At 41.3% G+C, this 20,508-nt stretch overlaps 2 protein-coding genes across 2 annotated transcripts in view; one reads left to right on the top strand and one right to left on the bottom strand.

Annotated features, from left to right (window-relative positions):
* Positions 1 to 6,205: 6,205 nt before the first annotated feature.
* On the bottom strand, positions 6,206 to 16,824 carry ADAT2 (adenosine deaminase tRNA specific 2). Its single transcript, XM_032101985.1, has 6 exons — positions 16,716 to 16,824; positions 16,446 to 16,550; positions 10,485 to 10,635; positions 9,836 to 9,942; positions 8,076 to 8,148; positions 6,206 to 7,960 (listed from the first exon to the last, which is right to left on the bottom strand). The coding sequence occupies exons 1-6, from the start codon at positions 16,770 to 16,772 to the stop codon at positions 7,920 to 7,922; spliced, it is 534 nt and encodes a 177-aa protein (XP_031957876.1). The 5' UTR covers positions 16,773 to 16,824; the 3' UTR covers positions 6,206 to 7,919.
* The window catches only part of PEX3 (peroxisomal biogenesis factor 3), a 21,044-nt gene continuing 17,359 nt past the window's right edge, over positions 16,824 to 20,508 (top strand). Inside the window, exon 1 of the mRNA XM_032101981.1 lies at positions 16,824 to 16,964. Coding sequence (XP_031957872.1) covers positions 16,892 to 16,964 — 73 coding nt within the window. The 5' untranslated portion in view covers positions 16,824 to 16,891. The remainder of the gene's footprint in view (positions 16,965 to 20,508) is intronic.

Raw genomic sequence — 20,508 nt, 5'->3', positions numbered from 1 at the left:
GCTCTTTTATGTGCAAAAATAAGTTGAAGTGGTAGTAGTGGAATGACATCCTAGTGTTAAAATGGAATGGCTTTGAAAAGACATTAAATAAACAAGTCAGATGACTTCTCCGGGCCTTTATCAATAAAACTGATGAAGCAGCATATGAGGTAACAGCCAAGTACTTGTCTAAAAGTACAACTTTATCAAAGTTTGGGCACCTATTTCTTCTGAGTATTTCTGAAGTTGGAAATGGAAGTTATCATGAAAGTGTTGACAGCAATTTGAAGGTGTAAAGGAATACTGCATCTCTATAATGATTTCCATGCTTTTGAATTGGATGAGCTGAGTCCTTCACGATCTTAACTGTTCCTAAAATATAATGTCTGAGGTATTTGTCTCTAAGAAAGCTGAGTTTTTATTGCTTAAGAATAAATTTTTAACTATTGCTGAAGGTGTTTGGAACTTCTCTTTGGCACCTTGTTATTGTAGGCACATAAAAATGTAGACGAGCGGGACTAGGTAGCAGATGATGAAATTTAAGTTGATTAAAATCTGTTTGTCAAAGCCCTGTTTTTCCCTTGTATAAGGAATTCTACATTAAAAGGTAGGAAGGAAAAAATATAGGTAGAGCTTGAGGTAATTTGGGGTATCTTGTTCATGAATTGTCCAGTTCAATGCAAAATAATCTTACAGCTGCTAGGAATCTGACCTGGTGCCCAGAAATGTGTAAAAGCACAGCTGGCCCTGTCTGGGCTGCAAATCAGCTTTAACACTAATGGCAACGACTTTATTTCAAGAGAGTATTTAGCTTCAAAAAATGAATTGGGGCTGCATGTTCCAAATGTCATCTGTCAATTTAACAAATGGCAACTATATACACATCTTAATGCCAGATTGCTGTTTCATTAGGCTCCTTGTGGGTTATTCCTTCTTGGTAGCTGGCATTATTCTAGCTGGAGCAGCAGAAAGGCAGGAGGGCAGAAGCTCCTCGCCACTGCGATGCCGAGCAGCTCCTGGCTGCTTTCAGGAGGCAGCAGGAGAGAGATGAGGGCACCAAAAGAAAACGTGGCAGAGGAGAACAAGGGGGCGTGTTCCTCAGTACAAGTTAGGCTCATCACAGGACCAGACACAGAGGTATCTTGGAGTTAGGGCTGTGACTCCAGCCTCGGCATGCAGGCAAGTGCTGATGGCTGCTGAGCAGCACTGCCCGAGGGTGGCCTGAAAGCTGGAAAGAGCAGGCAGGTGGTTCCAAATGGGAGCACTAGCTCTGCCACAGAGTATAAAGGCAGATCAAAGTCTTGCAGGAACAAGCAGATAAACTCTCAGTACAATATGCTGAAGTGAGTGAGTGCTGAGGAAACAGCCATGGCACAGGGTGGAGGTAAAGATGGGCAAGAGTCTGCACTGTCTCACTTTGCCCAGCTCCAGCCCACTGCAGTGCTATTTCTGAACTGTCCTCTGTGTCACAGCAGCACTGCAAGGACTCTCCATACCTATAGGTCAATCCACAGGCTGGCTCTCCCTGAGCTGCAGTTGCCCACACCAAAGCTGTCAGATTTCCTGTGCAGTGGAAATGCTTCTGAAGTGTCCTACTTTGTGAATAATCAAGGTTTTGTGGCTACCGTGGCTGAGAGCCTTCAGCCCTCCCCCTTGTCACTGCTAGCTCAAGCATCCTGATGGAGCACCCTGGCAAGATAAACACATTGAAATACTTAAAAGTGCACTAAACAGATATAGTTTTGAATGATTCATTCAGGCTGCTGCCGGTACAAGTGCTGCACAGCATGACTGGAAAGAAGTTGCAGAGGGCGAGAAAATTAGTTTCTCTTTTTCTGTCTCCAGGGCCAGGTTTAGTAATAACAGGCTGGTCAATACAGGAACAATGGGTTCCCTTGCTGGGCAGCTCTGAATGGCAGGTGAGGCCAGAGCACAGAAGGGCAGCTAGGTAACTTTGTTCACAGGATAAACTGCCTTCATTTGCTTGTGCCTCAGCATCCAGGGCAGTTCATGCTGGGATCCATAAACCACAGGAAATGTGAACCACTCTCCCCCTGTCCCACAGCACTCCCACTAGGAACCTGCTTCTCCTCAGAAGAGTCTCACTTGCTCAAGGGTGAGGGGCTCAGCAAATGAGCTGCTGCATTCCGCACCTTGCTGGGAAGTTTTTGAGAAGGGAAAATTGTGTTGGATCCTCACAGAGTGCTGCCATGTGTGCTGACACATCTGTGCAGACACCATGGAGGGTTCTGCTGGGGAGTTAGAAACAGAGTTTACCCTGAGTCCAGTCTCCTAACAAACCTTTCCTGCTCAAACTAGCTGATAGTCAAATTGTCCTTTTTTTTTTTCTTTCAAGAAAAGCAGGTTTTGCAGGGAGATGGAACATAGTTACTTGTCTTCATTTTACTTACTTTAAGTGTGTGGAAAAAGCTGGCAAGCTTTTGAACTCGGTGTCCCTATGGCTGGATGTTGAAAATCTTGCCTGGTTTTTTCTGACTGTCATTTGGCTTAATAAAAGATATTGCCCCTCCCTACAAACCTTGTTTCTCTTGTGCAATGTGGCTGCACAGATAATGGCTGTTGTTTATATCCTCCCAAACTATCTGTGATGGCTACCTCTAAGGCTTGAAAGGAGAAAGTATGAATTGAACTCATGGGAAGTGTTAATTTTTATTGCACTGCCTCCTTGCATGCAGAGAAAGCTCTCAAGGTTAGAGAAGTGCCATGGCAAACCTTCCCCCACAGGTAAATGTGAAATCCTGACACCAGAAAAATCAGTGCTCCTCCAAGAACACTACAATCTCTAAAGCTGTCTCTGCTTTATCCAACAAGACAGCCCACACAGGCACCACAGTAACTGAGGTTTGTGTGTGCCACCGTAGCTGAGGACAGGGCATCACTGCTCAGGCAGAAATCAGAGATGAGCCCAAGCCTCTGCCCCTGGCAGAGCCCTTCACTTTATTTTACCCCACTCCCTACCCCCACGCCCCCTGTTTCTTTTTTTAAATCGCTTAGATTTTTAAAAGACAAAAGGAAGGCACCATGTGAAAACATCACTATGGAAACATCACAGGCTCACTTGTACTTTCCTGCCAAGCAACTACCTAACTGAAGTTTTACATCCTATTGGATCACTGTTGGCCATCTGCTCTCCTTCAAACTTCTCTGAATTCCATATTTTCCTGAAAAGTTCATTTTTAGAAAGGAGGGAGGAGGAGGCAAAGGGAGAATCCAGTATTCTTGGCTAGTGCAGAGCTATTGTGAAAAACGAAGATAAACTCACTTTAGAGAAGCCTCTTAAAAAGACAAAGATGTATGTTTTGTGAAGCAATTTCATAGAAAGTACCTTGTTTCTAGATGCACTTTAATGATAAGAGTATATATTGGCAGCCACAAGGCAAAACACACAAACAGCTGCTTCTAGTACTCTTGCACTAATTGTCTTCCTCTCCCCTTGTCTCATTTAGCCTCAAATGTATTTTCTTCTAAAATGTAACAGTTACTGCCTACACTGGAGTTGTTGGCTGCAGGCTCCACAGCCTTGCTCCAAATAAAACACAGAAATAGATTTCCTGCCAAGCACTGAGGAAGTTTGAAGACTTTAGTTTTTAAAAATATAATCTTTTTATCAGTGCCCTAAGCCTGCCAAAGGTAATTATGGGCCATGGCACATTTACATTAATGCATAGGACCTACAGACATTTCAAAAGCTTAATGGAGAAACTCTATAAATGTACGTATCGAAAAACAAATTAATTAAATTAAACTGTCATGTAAAGATATCACTTAATTTTGCAGAGCGGAAGGCACTCTTAATGGGAATGGAATGGATCAGTGAGCATTTCAAAACCCAAAGCTATAATTTAAATTCAGGCTCTCCTCTAGTGTGCAAGTCACAAGACATATTTATTATAGCCTTGGATTGTCAATTGTAATCGGTTTAGCAGAGACAAAGCCATGTTGTTTTCTTCCTGCCCTCCCAGCTGGTTCAATATATTTTGATGTCAGTCTATTGACAAGGAAACCAAAGGCTGAAATAAAATCGTGTTTACCTGTGATGAACTGGCAAAAATGCAGTCCATGGTAAATGTAACCCTGAAGCCCAAATGTTTACTTACCAAGCAACAAGGGGGAAATGGTGAAGCATTTAAACTTCTTTAAATAAACCAGCTGAATATATTTACTGCTGCTCTTGAGGCCTGCTATGTGGCAACCTAGAATCAAATAGATAAAAATAAGTAAAAGCACCGTGAAAATGAATAATCATTTATAGGCTGCAGCTCTTGAGTTTTCCAGGTGTCAATAACAATTAAAGTTGTTGCTCTTGACACTCCTCTAAAGTTAGAGCCAAAGCCTGACACTAGGTCCCCAGCAAACAGACAGCAACACTTCTTCCAGGATGTGTAATCCAGTTTGCTGCAGGATTTCACCTGGTAGCAGCAGTTACAAACCAAGTCTGTGCTTCTGCAGCCATGTGCAAGCATCTTCTCATTGAATAATCTTCCAAGAATGTTTCAATTCTTTTCTTAACATTCTTTCTGTATTCTCTAATTCTCTTCCTTGTTAAGTTTGTTTTCTGATGTAGAGCACCTAAACCAGTCAGCTCATCAGGTTATAATTGTCGTGGTTTCCTCTTGCCTTTCTCCAACCCTTGTGTTGAGCTTAGTCATGGACAGGTTTCTCTGAGTCTGAACTTAGAACCTTCTTCCCAGAATCTCTGTAATTTATTGTGGATCTCTCAAGTTTGCAAATCTGATTCTAAAAAATGCTAACAAACTCAAAACTCATGGTTAGGAAGAGCTGTGGCACACAGATTGGGACACCTGCTTGAGGTGCACCTCTGAGGGCAGTGGCACAGGATCAGCCTCGGGGGCTTCTGCTGCATGGTGGGAAGGCTATTTGCAGGGAGGGAGGAGAGCACTGCCTGGGGGGAACAAGGAGCAGCCAGCTGCATGGCTCTGACGAGTTGATTTGTTTATTTTATAAAAAATCCCTGAGTATCTGCATTTGTTCTCACTTGCGTACACAGCAGGATTTTCAGGTGAATGGGTTGCATTTTTGCTTCCAGTGTAATCTTTCAGCAGTTTGTTCCCCAAGCTAATTATTATGCTAAAAAACCCAAACCCAACCAACCAACAAAAAGAGCCAAACCAACCCCTCCCCCCATCCAAATTCACCTCAATACTAGACCACTGTTCTTTGTTTACACGTTAAACAGAAGTATCTTTTATAACCTTTCTGTAAAACGACAGTTTTTATCTTGCAACACTATTCATCTTCCATGCTTCTGTTCCAAGATGCACTTGATCACTCTCAAGAGAACTTTTTATTTTTCTCACCCTCTTCAGTCTCATTTTGCTTTGCACACGACTTGAACTGTTTATTAAGTGACAGGCTACCACTGACTCCTATTACAAAAAAATTCTGTTCCAATTAAAGGGTTGAAAAATTGGACCCAGCTTTTAAAAAGTGTTTTGCCCTACTACCGGTAATCTTTCTACTTATATTTACATGGCTCCTACTGTCCCATATGTTCCAATAACAACATCCTTCTTTGAAAGAAGGCAATGGGAAAGGAAAGTGTTCATAGCCCCTCTGAAAAAGAAAAGATGTTGAGAGATTTAGATCCTGATCCAAAACAGTCTGAAGTCTCCGATTCCTACTGTCACTGAGGTCAGTGACAAGCCAAATGTCTGATGTCTTCAATTTGGACTTCAGTGATTTCTTCAAGGTATAACAAAAATATGGTCCAGCTGAGATGTGAATGTATCTGTAGCAATAAGTTGCTGTCTTCTATCACCAGCCAAATATCATAACCACAGGCATGCCCGTTTCTTTCCAATAAAGCCATCCCAGTCATTAAAAATGGTCTTTTCCTAAATAGCTTTTCCAGCTTAGTTGTCTGGTTCACAAGCCCTTGGAGCTCTGAAGCAGATTTAATCTACAAACAGAGTCATAACTTTTGTTTATGGAATGGGAAAGACTCAAAGAGGGCTCTAAATAATGGTCAGGAGAATAGGATAGGCCACTGACATCAGTTAAAGGGCTTAAGTTAAAGAAATATTATTTCTAAACTCTGAAAATAGCTATTACAGTAAAAATGCTTCTCTCCCATGTCAGTTTGTAAACATTAAATAAATACATAAAATACAAATTCTAAGTTATTAAGAGCAATGGTGACAAAGTAATGTTTTTAATATTACTTTTAAAAACACTTTTGAAACTATTTATTTGAACTATCCAAAAGGTTTAATTGTATTCAGTTTTTATAGACATAAAATTTTCAACACTTCTGAAAAAAAAAAAAAGCTAGGGCATTTCTCAAATTTCTGAATAACAGCCAAATAAGCTACAAACAATTCCATCCTTAATGTAAGTATACACTAAGAGGTATACAATCAAGATTGAACGGTACTTGTATTCTTAATTCATTAGTGGAACTTGAAGGCCCTCTTCTGGATTATAAATTACTGCATGGCCAAGCAAAGTACACGGAAATGACAAAGCCAACCAACACTATGAAAAGATAAATATCTTAAATATATTTTATTCATGTTATTACCAACTTCATTTTCTGGCTTTCACTTGTATCTGCCCATCTCGGTTACTGTAACTTAGTAGTGAGAACAGCTTCAACTTCTTAGTGGATTCTTAAAAATGAAGTATTTCTTACACTAATATTCACAAGAGGAGTGGACAGTCTAAAGAGTTGTGGAGTTTCTCCGCAATTTTGTATGAAAGTGCTGTGCAGCCAGGTGATGTTTGCTTATCCTTATCAAGCAACAGCATACACAGACAAGTGATTGTGTGTATGTCCCTGTCTACACAGGTATGTGACTTTCAGAAATTACATCTGAAAATCTAGCTTGTGCTAGAGGGAGTGTAAAAAAAAAAGGAGAAACATTTACAATGGGCTTAAGTCTTCAAGGACTGTACCAATTCCTTTATATGCCTTTTGAATAAATACACACACACGGACTGTAAAGGACTTACAAATGTAACCTTCCAAGAGAGTGACTTACTTGCCTAAGCAAACATTTACTACTGAAAGCAAAGATGCTTCTCTGTTGCTTTCAGGTGGCCAAGGGATGGGCAACCCGGTGTGCCACGACCTTCCCAGAAAGAGTGTCCTGTAAGGACAACTCTTCCAGGAGCGGTGGCCGGCTTCCCTGGGCAACAAGTGATTTCAGGAAGTGCAGTGATTTCTCAGCTACAAGTGATTCCAGCTCTTGTGATTCAGCTCTTTGTGAAATCACCCACGGCAAACTCAGGAATAGAGAGACAGGAGCCTTGTATAGCAGTTCCACAGAGGTAGCCTTTATTGTCCAGCAGTCCCTGTGAAGGGGTGGCTAGGGACAAGGACAAGGCTCCCTACATCAGGGCTTGGGGACAGAGGTTATATGGGGTAGGCAGGGGGTGGGGTAGAAACCAGCTAGCCAACGGGGTACAGACTATTACCATATAGAAACAAGGCATGCTGGGGGTGGTTCACTTTCTTGCCATGACCCAGAGGAAGGCTGCTTATCTCTGGGGAAGATTGTCTTGCCCTCAGACCTCTCTTCTCCAAGGGAGGGCAGAAGGCTCTTGTGCCAAGGGCTCCCAGCCCTCCACACTTCTCCACAGACAGAAGGAAAAAAAAGTTCTAGAATGTGCTGTACAAAAGCACCAATTTAATGGATCTGTCTGTAAACAAGTGGACTTGAACCACCAATTTTCCTCTTTCTAAAAAACAGCCATTTATTCTTTCATTTTGTCATTAGGATAACAAGAAGTCATAAACATAGAAACAAGGGAGCAGATACTAAGTATCCTATTAGTAAAACCTCTGTACAGAAAATTAAACATAGTTTGATTGAACTGCACATTTAAAAAAGCATGATGCTGTGGAAACCTTCACATATCATTTTTTGGTTATGTTTCTGTGTCCCACCAGTGTAGGGCTACTTTCGACGATCCTTTTTCCGTACTTTTGATTTTGGTGCTGCCAAGAAACAGGAAAGGAAAAGAATCATCAAAAGTGAATGACAGTAATTCCAGTGCCAACATTCTTTTAAACTAGGTTGGGATCAAAATGGATGCATTAATGTAAAACCTACCATTGGGATTTTCTTGTCTGTAGAAAGCTTTTAACAACTCCACTGCTTCTTCAGCGCGATAGCCAGAAGAGCACTGTTCAAATTAGAATGATGTCAGTGAGCACATCTGAGAATAATGTATTCCATGCTTCACAATAATGCCTTGAGTACAGAATAATTTTAAACAACTGTACTATCAACTTAGGGGTCAAAAAAACCTCCTTTTCAGGTTTAATACCTAATACATTTGAAAAACACTATGTTGAGGCTTAGTAGAGTAAGTAATTTCCCTAATAACTCAAAATTAGGCAAAACAAACTTCCTTAGTAAATTATGTAAAATTTTAATGCAATCTACAGTTACTTTCTTCTTAACGTGTTTCCAACCTCACATACTCCTCAAGCACTTGGGAATGTAAGAGACATACACCTAGGTATTTGCAGATGAGATTCCTGACAGAAAACACTCATCCACATATCCATTCTTTATTCCTGAAGGTCACCTTTCAGTTCTTTTTGGTCATTCTAAAATACTTTTCCAGGCCATGAACACTAATGACAGGGCATTTAAATGTCACTCACACTAAATAAATCTCCACCCATGCTAGAAAATAATTAGTTACTCCTGTACATCCCACAGCAGTTGCCTACAGAAACAAAGGATTCATAGTATCAAGAGCCTTCTCCTTTTTTTCTTCTGAATGTATAAAAAAAATTAAATACCACATGCAATGTTAGCAAATGAACACTCTTCCAGTACTGACTACACCAATTAATGCAGATGTTAGTCTCACTGACACCCTGACAGAAAGATGCCTAATATGTTTACACTGGAGTGCCAAACAGTATTGTCTTGCTGACTGAAATTCTTTGAGACTTGAGCGTTTAGTGGTTATTTACAATGCTGAAATACATTACTTGTTTTTTACATTCATTAAATCATTAATGTGAAGTGTGGAAAAGAACTCCAGGAACCCTAATCAGTATCTTTGTATAAGGCAGGATCATGTACAACTGTGCATAATGTAATAAATAAAATGCAATAAATACTCTTTACATGTATGTATGGGTACACAGGTAATATCATGCTGTAAAGCACCTAGATTTACTTATACTCTACCTCCACTGAAAGCTTGTCAAGCCCTTCTCACATGACAAAGATGCCTCAATCACCCCAGACATTGTTCAGTCTTTCAGCATCCCTACTGTTCAGAAAGTTTCTTGATACCTAAACTGAATTTCCTCTGCTACTTTTGCAGTTCAGATTTATTTTGGGATTTGAACTACATGAAGTAAGTCTAAGATAATACATTTTACCTCATAAACACACAGACTGAAAACAAAAATACAATCATTTCCAGTGGCTCAGCCAAAACCCAGTAATTTTTTAAGTTGCTGTTACTTTATTAATTATGTGTTTGTACATTCTGCAGCTTAAAATAATTTTCCCTCATCTTTTCCTGCAGCATATACTTACTGTTCTAAGTATTACACATATTTTAGATGTATTTCTTACCTTGTTTCACAAGCATAATTCTTTCCCTCCCCTTTGATACATCCTTTAAAATAATTTAAGACTGTCATCAGGCTTTTCCTCAATTTTCTTTTCTTTAAGGACCTAATTGTTTTTTACATTATTTTCTTATAAAGCCAAGTTTACTTGACTTTCATCAACTTCCCTCTGTGTCTTCTTAAAGTGATGCATAACATTCTCAAAGCCTGGTAACGAAGACAGGCACAGTATCCTAGCTGGAAAACAAAGGGAAACATTTTATAGCTTACTTCAAATGGGTCTCCTGAGTCCACCATATCATCAGATGAGATGCTCAAAACTGAGCCACAGCCTCCAAATCGCTCATTTCGACAGCCATATACAACCCGTGGAATTTATGGGAGTGAGTCAAGGTATTAAGTGAAAAACAAGCAGGAAGTACAGAAGCCTGATCTAGGCAGTCATCAAATTTCCTAAAATGTGCTCGTACTTTTCAAACTAAATTAGTTTGAGCTACAATTCCTCCCTCATAAAATCAGAACTTACTTTTGAATGATGTAAGATGTATTGCTGAAGATGCACATCCAGCTTTCCTCAGAAAAGGAGAAGCATGAATCCCAAAGCAGGGGCATACAAAGACATGGTTTATTGATAGATGCAACATTCAGAACTGAACACTGAACTGCACCTAGCTCATTTTACATACTAACAGACATCTCTAAAATGTATTTTTCATCTCTAAGAGCAGTTGTTTGTCATAACTGCATCATATCTTTCACTCCTGAGTCTCTCACTATTCAGTATGGAGGTGGGTGCAGACCCTCAAACCACCCCTCACAGCTTTCCCTGACACTGTCAAGCCTTTCTTTGTGGGCTCACTGCCAAAAGAGTAATGGTTTGACACTGAGTTTCCCAGTGTGAGTCGGCATGAAAGGATACTCATCAAGCGCAGAGCAGCTGCACACATGATACAGGGCTCTACAGTTACGTACAACACCAGCTGTGGAAACACTTCCCTATAATCCCTGTCGTGTTGCTTGCACCAGTCAAGGACCTGGTCGATTGCCACCATTTCTGCATGTCGAGTAGCCTAGGAGATAAAAAAATGTATTTTCTTAAAAGTTTGCATTTATTCACTTTTGTTATAGAAGTAATGTAATGCTCTTTGCTAGTTCAAGCTGCAAAGGAAATTTCATGCCACCCAGACATCAGAAGAAATACTCAGCCCAAGAAAGCCCATATTCAACCTCAACCTCTTGTGTGCGGCACACAAAAGCCACAAGTGCCAGTTTTTTCTTCTACTTTTTCCTAGGCAGAGGAGCATGCTCAGAAGTTCTCCTCTCTCAGTCATGCCAGCACAGTGAGACAGCACATGAAAACTCTGCTTGAGGCTTAAGGGACACACAAAGCCCACTGGCATAACTAATGTAGCCCATAGTCTACTCTACTTCCAAGAGCAATAATACAGGCTGGATTACTTTCTCTGGAAATATCAAGAAAATGCTCCTTGCTGGTACCTTTTCCTTCCTCTGACAATGTTACTGGGCTTGCAAGGAATGAATACACTGTGAATATGCAATAATTTCAGTATGTTTCTGCAACTGCCTGGCATGCTTTGTACACACAGCATTTTCAGTTTGCCTCACATTTAATGCTGCCTGGGAATACATACAGGTACGGTAAGTCCCTCAAGTAATAGGCAGGGATTGTCGTATATGACTGACTACAAAAAGACAAAGGAATATTAATCTCTTTTTTTTATCCAAGATAATTGAATGATTAGTATCTCAACATCTATGGCACAAAAACCTCAACAAAAGCATTGACTTTAATTGCAGAGAGACCAAACAATCAGTAATGTCCCAGTACCGCTCTGAAATGTCTGCACCACTGTGTTATGCCAATGAAATGTCACAGCAAAAATTTCAGAAAGTACTAGTTTTGAAAGGACCCTCCAGTTAGAGCCTGATGCTTATTTGAATTAAGACTTAGTATTTTCCTTCTTTTTCTATCTATTCTGAAAAAATAGGATATTTTTGACACAAGCATTAGAGTAAGACAATCAATCCAGATGATACTTGTACTTCTGTTTAGTATGTCTTTATATGACCCTTGATAGCTTCCTCTCAAAACATGGACTTGGGCTAATGTTTTAGCACTGTGAAGATCTGTGGTGATAACAGTGAGATGCTCTACAACACAAGGCAAAGTACTGCAATGTTTAATACAGTTCAAAAATGGTTTAGAACTCCTAAAAAGGCCATGCAGCTACTGCAGGTCATACCAGCTTCTGCAGTGATAGAAGACAGCTACACAAAAGAGATTACACTAATACAGAACATTACTACACATCAGTGTACCCATAACTTAAGTAATACACACTGGTTTTGTCATCTCATGTCATAAAGACACAGGAACAGCGAGACAAATTCACCTCAGGGTGAGAAAGGATTATCCAAGTTACAGAACAGTCTCCGTTTAGAGACTAATTAGACTGTGGCTCTTAACAGATACAGTCATTAGTTTTCTAAGTTAAGAGGACTACAGTAGAGGTTTTTAAAACAATCAAGAAAAATGTGGAAAAATCACAGTTATAACTGTGATTTATTATTTCTCATAACAAGTGACCACTCAATGAAATTATCAGGCAGCAGATATAAAACAAACAAAAGAAAGTACTCTTTCACAGAGCACATAATTATATTGTGAAACTCATTGCCACAGGATGCTATGGAAGCCAAAAACATAAATTAGTTCAAAAAAGATTTAGACAAATTCATGGAGGATATGTGCACAGACAGCTATCAGAAGCAATGATCCAGATACAGTCTTGGACTTGGGAAATCCCTAAGCTATTCACTTTCAGAAGTGGAAAGTATATGGAAGGGGAAGGTTTACGCTACTCCCTTCTTGTTTCATGAGCTCCCTCCTTATGCACCTGTTAAAGGTCCCTCCTAAAGACAAGACAAGACAAGGGATAAAAACTGACCTTCTAGGTCTGTCTTAAGATTTTGGTTTTTATTAAGCTATGACTAGATAGCCTTTTTTTGACTTGCTGTGTGTAAAATAAGATACAAGAGGGATTATTTTAATTTTGAATTACTGACTCAATTCATAAGCTTAACTTGCCAAATATTACATGCTCTTTTAAAGCCAAGAAAGCAAAAACAGGTTAAGAGTAGCAAGCAAAAATGAGAATTGTTACAGAGTGGCAGATGGTGTACCAAGGAAAAAAGCTGACTCAGTGGGGTAAAAGCCTTGACAGTGCCCCAAACTGTGTCAAACATTTCACAGACAAATAAAGATATCATCACTGCCCTAAAAAGATTACTTTCTAAATTTTAGACCATCATTAACAAGTGGGAGTGAAGGGGACCAAAGCTCAAAGTTCTGTGTTATCTTGTGGCTTCATTAGACAAACAATACTTCATTTTCCATTATCCCGTAGTGTGCCTGCAAGACACTTGCCACAATGACCCAACAGGACAGAACAAAGAGGAGATGTCTGTGTGTATCAACAAAGGACCTAAGACAGAGAGCATTTTACTGGGTAGTGAATGATTGCATCACATGTGGGAATAAAGATGCCAAAACTAGCTGGAAAGGGTCACATATGCTGTAAGGGAGAAAATTTTCAGGTTGCTGTGAGGCAAGACTATGAACAATCAAGTGTGGGAGCTGCCAGAGGGAACACAGCACTGGCACAAGTTTGTGAAGGAATCGCCAGGCTGTCAAAAACCAATGTCTTACACAGACATTTGCTGCACTGTTGCCCAGCAAAGACAAGTAATGTCATGTCTAACTATTTTGAAATGCTGATGCCACAGCCATGCTCCTAAAAAAATAAAAACAAACACAGCTGTATATAAACTCCCTTCTCCCAAAGGCAACTTCTCCCAGAAGAATGCAATGATCAATAATTTTGCAGGTAATTTCCACAGAGTAAGCAGCAGTATCTCTGACATTAATATGTTCTCCTGTGGACATGGTGGGCAGAAACAAAGTATGCAGGGTGACAGGACACAGCCTGAAAACACTGGAGAGTTTTTGGCAACTAAACTTTTTTGCCAAAATTAGCAGTTTAGGAACATAATGAAAGAGGGCATAAAGAAGACACTACCTGCTCCTAACTTCAGCCCATTACATCAGGGGATGAGGGGACCTGCTTAAAGAGAAGACAGAATTTATTTGACAAAAGGCCCAGCAGCAAGCTGATTCCTGACCAAAGGCAGAATTGCAGGGAAAGACTGAAGATCTAACTGGATAAATGATCCCTTTTTCAAAGCAGGAACAAAGTTTTCAAGAAGTTAAAAAAGTCAGTATTTATAGAGCTGCATTTTGGAAGTCAGAAAGCAAAGGCTAAAGGAAGAAATATCAAATGTCAACCCCGCAAAACAAATGACATGAAAAGTAAAAGTACCTTGAGAGAAAACACGTGAAAAAAGAGTTAGCACTACTACAGTGACTTTGAGATGAGACTTAAATATAATTATAGTATTATTCCAAAAGAAAATTTATAATTTGCCTTTTCAATAAAAAATGATGCAGAGAATGTGGTGAAAAGGCTGAGTAAGAGCAAGAAAGCACAAATTACAGCATATGAGATAGAGAATTAGGCCTTTAAAAATTGCCTAGGGCATGGAAGAGGGATGAGGAGCAAACCCCAAGTCGATATTATCATTGCCATCAAAAAATGCTCAAGACCTTGTGCACAAGGCTGCCAGTCTCCCAGCAACGTTTTAATGCATCAAGGCAGAGTACTGCATGACTGCAACCTGTCAGAGCAAACAGAGTCACTGTAACGAAAAACAGGAAGGACAGGTGTCATACAGTCCTGACACCTACAGATCCAGGAGGGTCTCAACAGTAAAATAGGCAAGACAACAAACCTTGAAAGTAGCGTGACAAGGACTAGTCCTAATAAAAGGTAAATTAAACAAGAAACCAGTAAGATAGCTGACACTAAATTAACCTAGTAACTTTCTCTGACAAATGTTTTTTCTAGGCAAGAGAAACACCAGTCTCTCTAGACACTTCCAGTGCATCTGGCACAGCACAACGTGTTGAATTATTGTGAGTGGGGAAAACAGCCTAAAGCAAGAAATGTAAGGTGAACAAGAAAAGAAGAAACATTGCATTGACAGGGGAAATACTTGTCCAGAGGGAACTCTTTACCATAGACACTCAAAGATCATTTGGCTTAAATGTTTTCAGTTGTGTCACTGGCATTAACTGGAAAAACACCTACAGAAAACAGCTGACAATATGATGTCTTTTGTATGATGAAAGACATCACAAGAAGTGACAGGGTGAGAGTGTCACTCAAGAGGTGGATGGCATTCTAGGTGGGAGTAAAAAAAATTTCAGAATAACAAATGAAGAATAACAAAACAGCATAAAAGACCAAGGAAGCTCCAGAAAAGATGCGTGGACTTCCTTCCAGGGAGAATGTGAAGTACGATTGTTATCGAACAAAGCACAAGTCCATCTGGAATAAAATACAGAGTTCTGGTTAAGTGAATTCAAGAAAAATGAAACAAAGCTTGAATGGCTATATAAAAGAATTATTATAATGAACACAGAAAGAAAGCCTGTCTTCTGAGAGGAAATTAAACAGCTGGCTCGGGAAAAATAAAAGCCGAAAAGGAATAAGAATTTAAATACATCCAAGCTATGTAAAATAATGGATGATTCTGGCACAAGAACAGGGAGATATAAACAGAACATAAAAAGTTTGAAACTGGAAATCAGACATTTTTTAGCCATCTGAGGAATGATGTTCTGGAGAAGACCTTCAATATAAGGTGGAACAAACAGACCTTGACATTTATGATGTCTGCTGGCACTGCCTCAATGGTTCAACAGGATTGTTTTTTTCCCCCAGGATGGTCCCTAAATAATGCCAGAAATTGTTAGGAGAAAACTGAAAACCATTTTCTGCATTCACATTTCATAACAAGTACTTCTTTCAAGCTTACATTTTCTTTTAGACTACATGGAACAATTAAGTATCTGATAAAAAATTTAGAAGCACTAAGTACCCAGCATTTCCAATCACTACAATACAAACATTTATGAAAATTAAGCCACAAAATAACTGAAACTTGAGCTAAGCAGCAATTAAAAATAAGCTTGGCTTCCAAAGATATTAACAGATTACTGTTTCCAAAATCCAGCTGAATTTTTTAAAATCAGGCTACTTGCATTTTAGTACGTACCTTCAGACAGCCCTGACACTGAAAATGGCTGAAAGCTTCCCTGATATTTTTAAGTTGATTTTGTTATCAGTCTTGTCAGCTATGTTCTGTCTATTAACATGGGATTTTAACATAATATCTCTGGCATGATTTTCCCAAAAAGTGTCTGCTTCCCCACAGTGTTTACAACGATGAAATACCTAACTTCTCTGTCATCCGGCTTTCTTAGAGCTGTATTAGAATTCTCTTAGTACATTAAAGATTGTCCTGCAGAACAAATTAGTATAATGATTCATCTTTACTAATGCATTTTTGAGCTTGAAAGACTCATTTTGACTTTTTATTGTGTTTTGAGATTTGAGACATCTAATATAAATTACAGCCAGATCCTGCAATCAGATTAATTTATACGAAACTTCCATTTGTAAAAAACCCCTGTTGGCGTTAACAGGTTTCTCAGCATAAGATCTTATAGCTAATTTGATGGTTAAAGTTGCAACAAGTCTAAAATCTATAGGCAATATCTTTTTGTTCCGGCCTGTGGACAGAACTTCATCAGGAAAGGCTGCACAGGTCAGTCATTTCTTACTCTTAACTCCCAGGTGGACTTTAAGAGAGCACGTTTGAGACCCAGCAACAGGACAAGAGCGGGGCAGAGCAGGGGTGGCACAGCCACGGTGTCCCCGGGCGGACCTCAACTCACGTTCTTCGTCTCGTTGACCTCGTTCCTGCCCCTGCCTATGACCTCGCCGTTGTAGACCAGCAGGCAGCCCACGGGAACCTCGCCTTTCTCCAGCGCCTCTTTAGCCTGCGGGACAGACAGACGGACAGACAGACTCACGAGAGGCACGGGACAGCGTCACAACAACGGCAGGAGCTTCCGCCGGCTCCCATTTCCCGCCCCCTCCCCGCTGCCGTGAGGGGCCCCGGGGCTCCCCGAGGAGCGACAGCGGGAGCCCCGGCCCGCACTGACCACGTCGAGAGCCTGGTCCATCCAGGCCAGCACGGCCGCCTCTCCCCCCTCCGCCATGCCGGGCCCGGGCGCTGTTTCCGGGGCACCGCGGGCGGTGTCGCTGCCGCCGCCTCCGCCCCTTCCGCCGCCGCGGGCACCCGAGGGGCGGCCGGGCCGGGCCGGGCCGGGCGCGCAGGATGCTCCGCTCGCTCTGGAGTTTCTTTAAGCGGCACAAGAAGAAATGCCTCGTCCTCGGCACCTTCCTTGGCGGTGAGTTCCCGGTCGAGGGGCGGGAGCGATAATGCGGGGGCGATAATGCGGGGGCATGCGGTGCTGGCCGTGGGGCCTCCCCGCAGAGCGCTCCCGGCTCCCGCCGGAGAGGCCCCCCTGGAGCTGGCGCTGGGCCCGACGAGCCCCTGCGGCCAGGCGGGTCCCGTGCTGGCTGGAGAGGCTCCGTGCCCCCGGGCCGCGGGCCCTGCGCCCACCTGGTGACACCGAAGCGCTCTCACCGTCCGCCGCCGGGGAGCCCAGGTGCCAGCAGGACTTCTGCCCGAGGCAGGAAGGGGAATCTGCGCGTCGTCCTTTAAGCCCTAAAAGACAGGGACTCGGGTTGTCCGGGTGTTCTTACGGCGGGTGATCGCGTTGCTTTGAAACAACGTTTAAACGCGCAAAGCGTGGGTGACGCTTGTGTTGTTTTTAAGGATGCAGACTGAAAACCTGCGCTTTCATATGTGACTTGTGCGTTGAGGTGAATTTTCAAATACCGCAGAATCAATTAGGTTGGAAAAGAGATCGTCGAGTCCAACCTGCGACCGATCACCACCTTGTCAACTAGACCATGGCACTCAAGTGCCACATCCAGTCTTTCCTTAAACACCTCCAGAGACGGTGACTCCATCACCTCCCTGGGCAGCCCTTTCCAATGTCTAATCACCCTTTCTGTGAAGAAATTCCTCCTGACGTCATACCTAAACCTCCCCTGGTGCACATTAAGACTATGTGCTCTTGTTCTGTCATTTGTTACCTGGGAGAAGAGACTGACCCCCACCTGGCTACAATCTCCTTTCAGGTATTTGTAGAGAGTGATAAGGTTCCCCTGAGCCTCTCTTCTCTGGGCTAAACACCCCCAGCTCCCTCAGCCAGCCACTCTTTATAGAACATGTGCTCCAAACCCTTCACCACCTTCATTGCCTTTCTCTGGACAAATACAGATTAGTTGCAGACACAAAGCTTTCACAGAGAGGATTTGTGTTAATTATTCGAGCACTTCTTTCTCCCTTAAGGCTCTTGTCTAACCTATAGGGTGGTTATGGTCTAGTAAACTCCACCTTCCGCTGGAGTATTATAGGGTTGTTTTTAGTTGGAATTGGATTTAAAGGGGCACATTGGATCTGTCCCTCTGTGTTAAAAGTGCATAGCTGTGCAGCGGGAGATTAGATACTCCTCAAAAGGCACAGCCATGTCTTTGTGCACTCAGTCATCAGACGTACTTACATCCGATGTAAATGACACAGAACTGGAACTTGCCTGAACAGTTGAATGTTCTGAGGGCTGCAAGGCTTTTGTAGTATGTTTTGTCATATATTGAGCTGAAGTCCCCTGTGAAGGTGAATTGTATTTACTTCTGGCTTGCCTTGGTTCTTGTGTCATCTGCATTCTTTCATCATTAATTCCTTCTGCGTCTTTCCAAAGAGTGCCAATTAATCCATGATAACAGGCTGGGTGATGATTACTGCTGTACTTGTCAGGCTGCTCCTCCAGTTCACCCCCTCACCTGCAGGTTTTGTGACTCTGCAAGTGCAGCACACAGTCATGTTCACCACCTCACTATCAGCCCTGTGTGTTAAGCAAACAGATACATACACCAGGCTGTCACCTGGAAGATGCTCCCCTTCCCCTTCAACTGTCTGTGTGAGAGTGGTGGGTGGACAAATGGGAATAGTAAAAAATCACTTGTCCCAGTTCCAATGAGTAAACATGGATCAATTCCCAAGTGGTAAAGCAGGTATATGGGAGCTTGTGGCTCTAGTAGTCCTCATAGCCTGAAATCTTAAATTCCTCATGTATAAACAGCCTTCTGCCAGCCTGCAAACCAACCTAACATAACTGAATTTGCAGTTTTTTCCTTATGATTGGTGTTGTTTATATACAGCTCAGTGTCACTTTCACTAAAATGCTACTGACTGGATGAAGTGCACTTAAAATAATAATTATGGACTAAAATAATGTCACTTAAAGAATTACCAAACAAAAAAAAAACCCCAACATACTCCTTCTCTAATAAGCATTTCAACTTCTGACTGAAAATATTTAACTATGCTGTCATTTTCTGCAGCATGGATCAATTATCCATTTCTTCAGGCTGTGTAGCATTTGAGGGCTCTTAGAGAATTGGTTTTTATGTATTTGAGACTGAAGTAAATCTGGGCTTCCACAAGCAGGTAAACATCATTAGCTGCCACGGGTGGCAACTTTCCACCATGGTATTTTAAGGGAGCCAGGGAGATGGAGTGAATTACGGCAGAGTGCTGCTTTGTAGTTGTTCAGCAGCTGAATCTTGAGTGCTTTGGTCATCTACATAGTTGTGGATCAGACCTTAAAAAAACTCCATGAGCTATGGTAATGCTACCACCACTGAATCAGAACTCTGAGATCTGTGGTGGACTCTCCAGAAAATACTGCAAAATCTTGAAAGGTGGAATGCAACTTTACACACTGCTTTTACCTGAAGACAGAATATTTGGAAGTGGCTGAATGATTTAAGGAAAGCATCCAAATCTGCTGATTTAGTTGCAGAGTCTGGAATCTACATTCTCTGGTGGTTTTTTAAGAGCTGCAGGTGCATTTTCTGGGAAGGAGGGTATAACAAGGAAAATGGGACATCACAAGATTTAATGATTTTAAGTCCTTAACTGGCACATGGTCAGAGCTTAATGTGAATATTTAATGATTCATTGGACAGTACAGGAGTTTCTACATTATTACTGATACAGTGTTGTATCAGTGTTGTGTTACTGAAGAATTACAGCACCAAAATCAGAGTTGGTTGGTAGCTTTTCCTCTGTTTACTGAAGTGGATTCCATGTGTGTTATCAGTGACTGTTATTGTACGTGCAATTTCTCTCAATCCCAACACTACAACAGATTTTACTGCTTATGAAGATAGAAATCTCAAAAAATAAGAGCTCAAATTGAGGGAAAAAACAACTGAAAAAATATATGTAACTTCCCTTTAACCACAGGGCAGGATTGAGAAGGCCTCACCTTGGCAAAGACCCTGTACAAACACTTTCTTTAGAACTTGTTTCTTTAACAATATATAATAAGTTGCATACTGAAAATACTTAAATCTCTTCAAGCAAGCAAGCAAGATCTAGTGGTCTAGGATCAAACCCTCTAAAAATATGTAAAGTAGAGAGAGAGAGCATGATGAAGCCACAAGGACACCTGAGGTTCACGTGTTTATTGGACAGTTTGTTTAAAGTAGTTTTTTATCTCTGTGCTCAGCATTCAAGGTAGATTTCAGTAGATATTGCAAAATGATTCACCATTGAAATTCTGTTGCTGCAGTGGAAGATCGAGCTCAGGGTGTGTCTGCAATGTATGGTTCTGATTTCAGTGGTGCATTAGTTATTTCTGAATTTCATCTGTTGCAACCTTTGGCTTGCAGAAAAAGCATTTCAGTTCAGAAATCTCTCTGCTTAGCAGAGAAAGTTGGCTTGGTTTGTGAATAAGCACAGGGGCATTAAGTATGTTCTGATGGGACTCAGTGTTGCCAAGAGAATAAGGCTTCAGTGCCGGAATGTTTTAAAGA

The sequence above is a fragment of the Corvus moneduloides genome, chromosome 3 (genome assembly GCF_009650955.1).
Source record: "Corvus moneduloides isolate bCorMon1 chromosome 3, bCorMon1.pri, whole genome shotgun sequence".
Lineage (NCBI taxonomy): Eukaryota > Metazoa > Chordata > Aves > Passeriformes > Corvidae > Corvus > Corvus moneduloides.
Note: the sequence above shows the minus strand (reverse complement) of the source record. Positions and strands in the feature narration are given on the sequence as shown.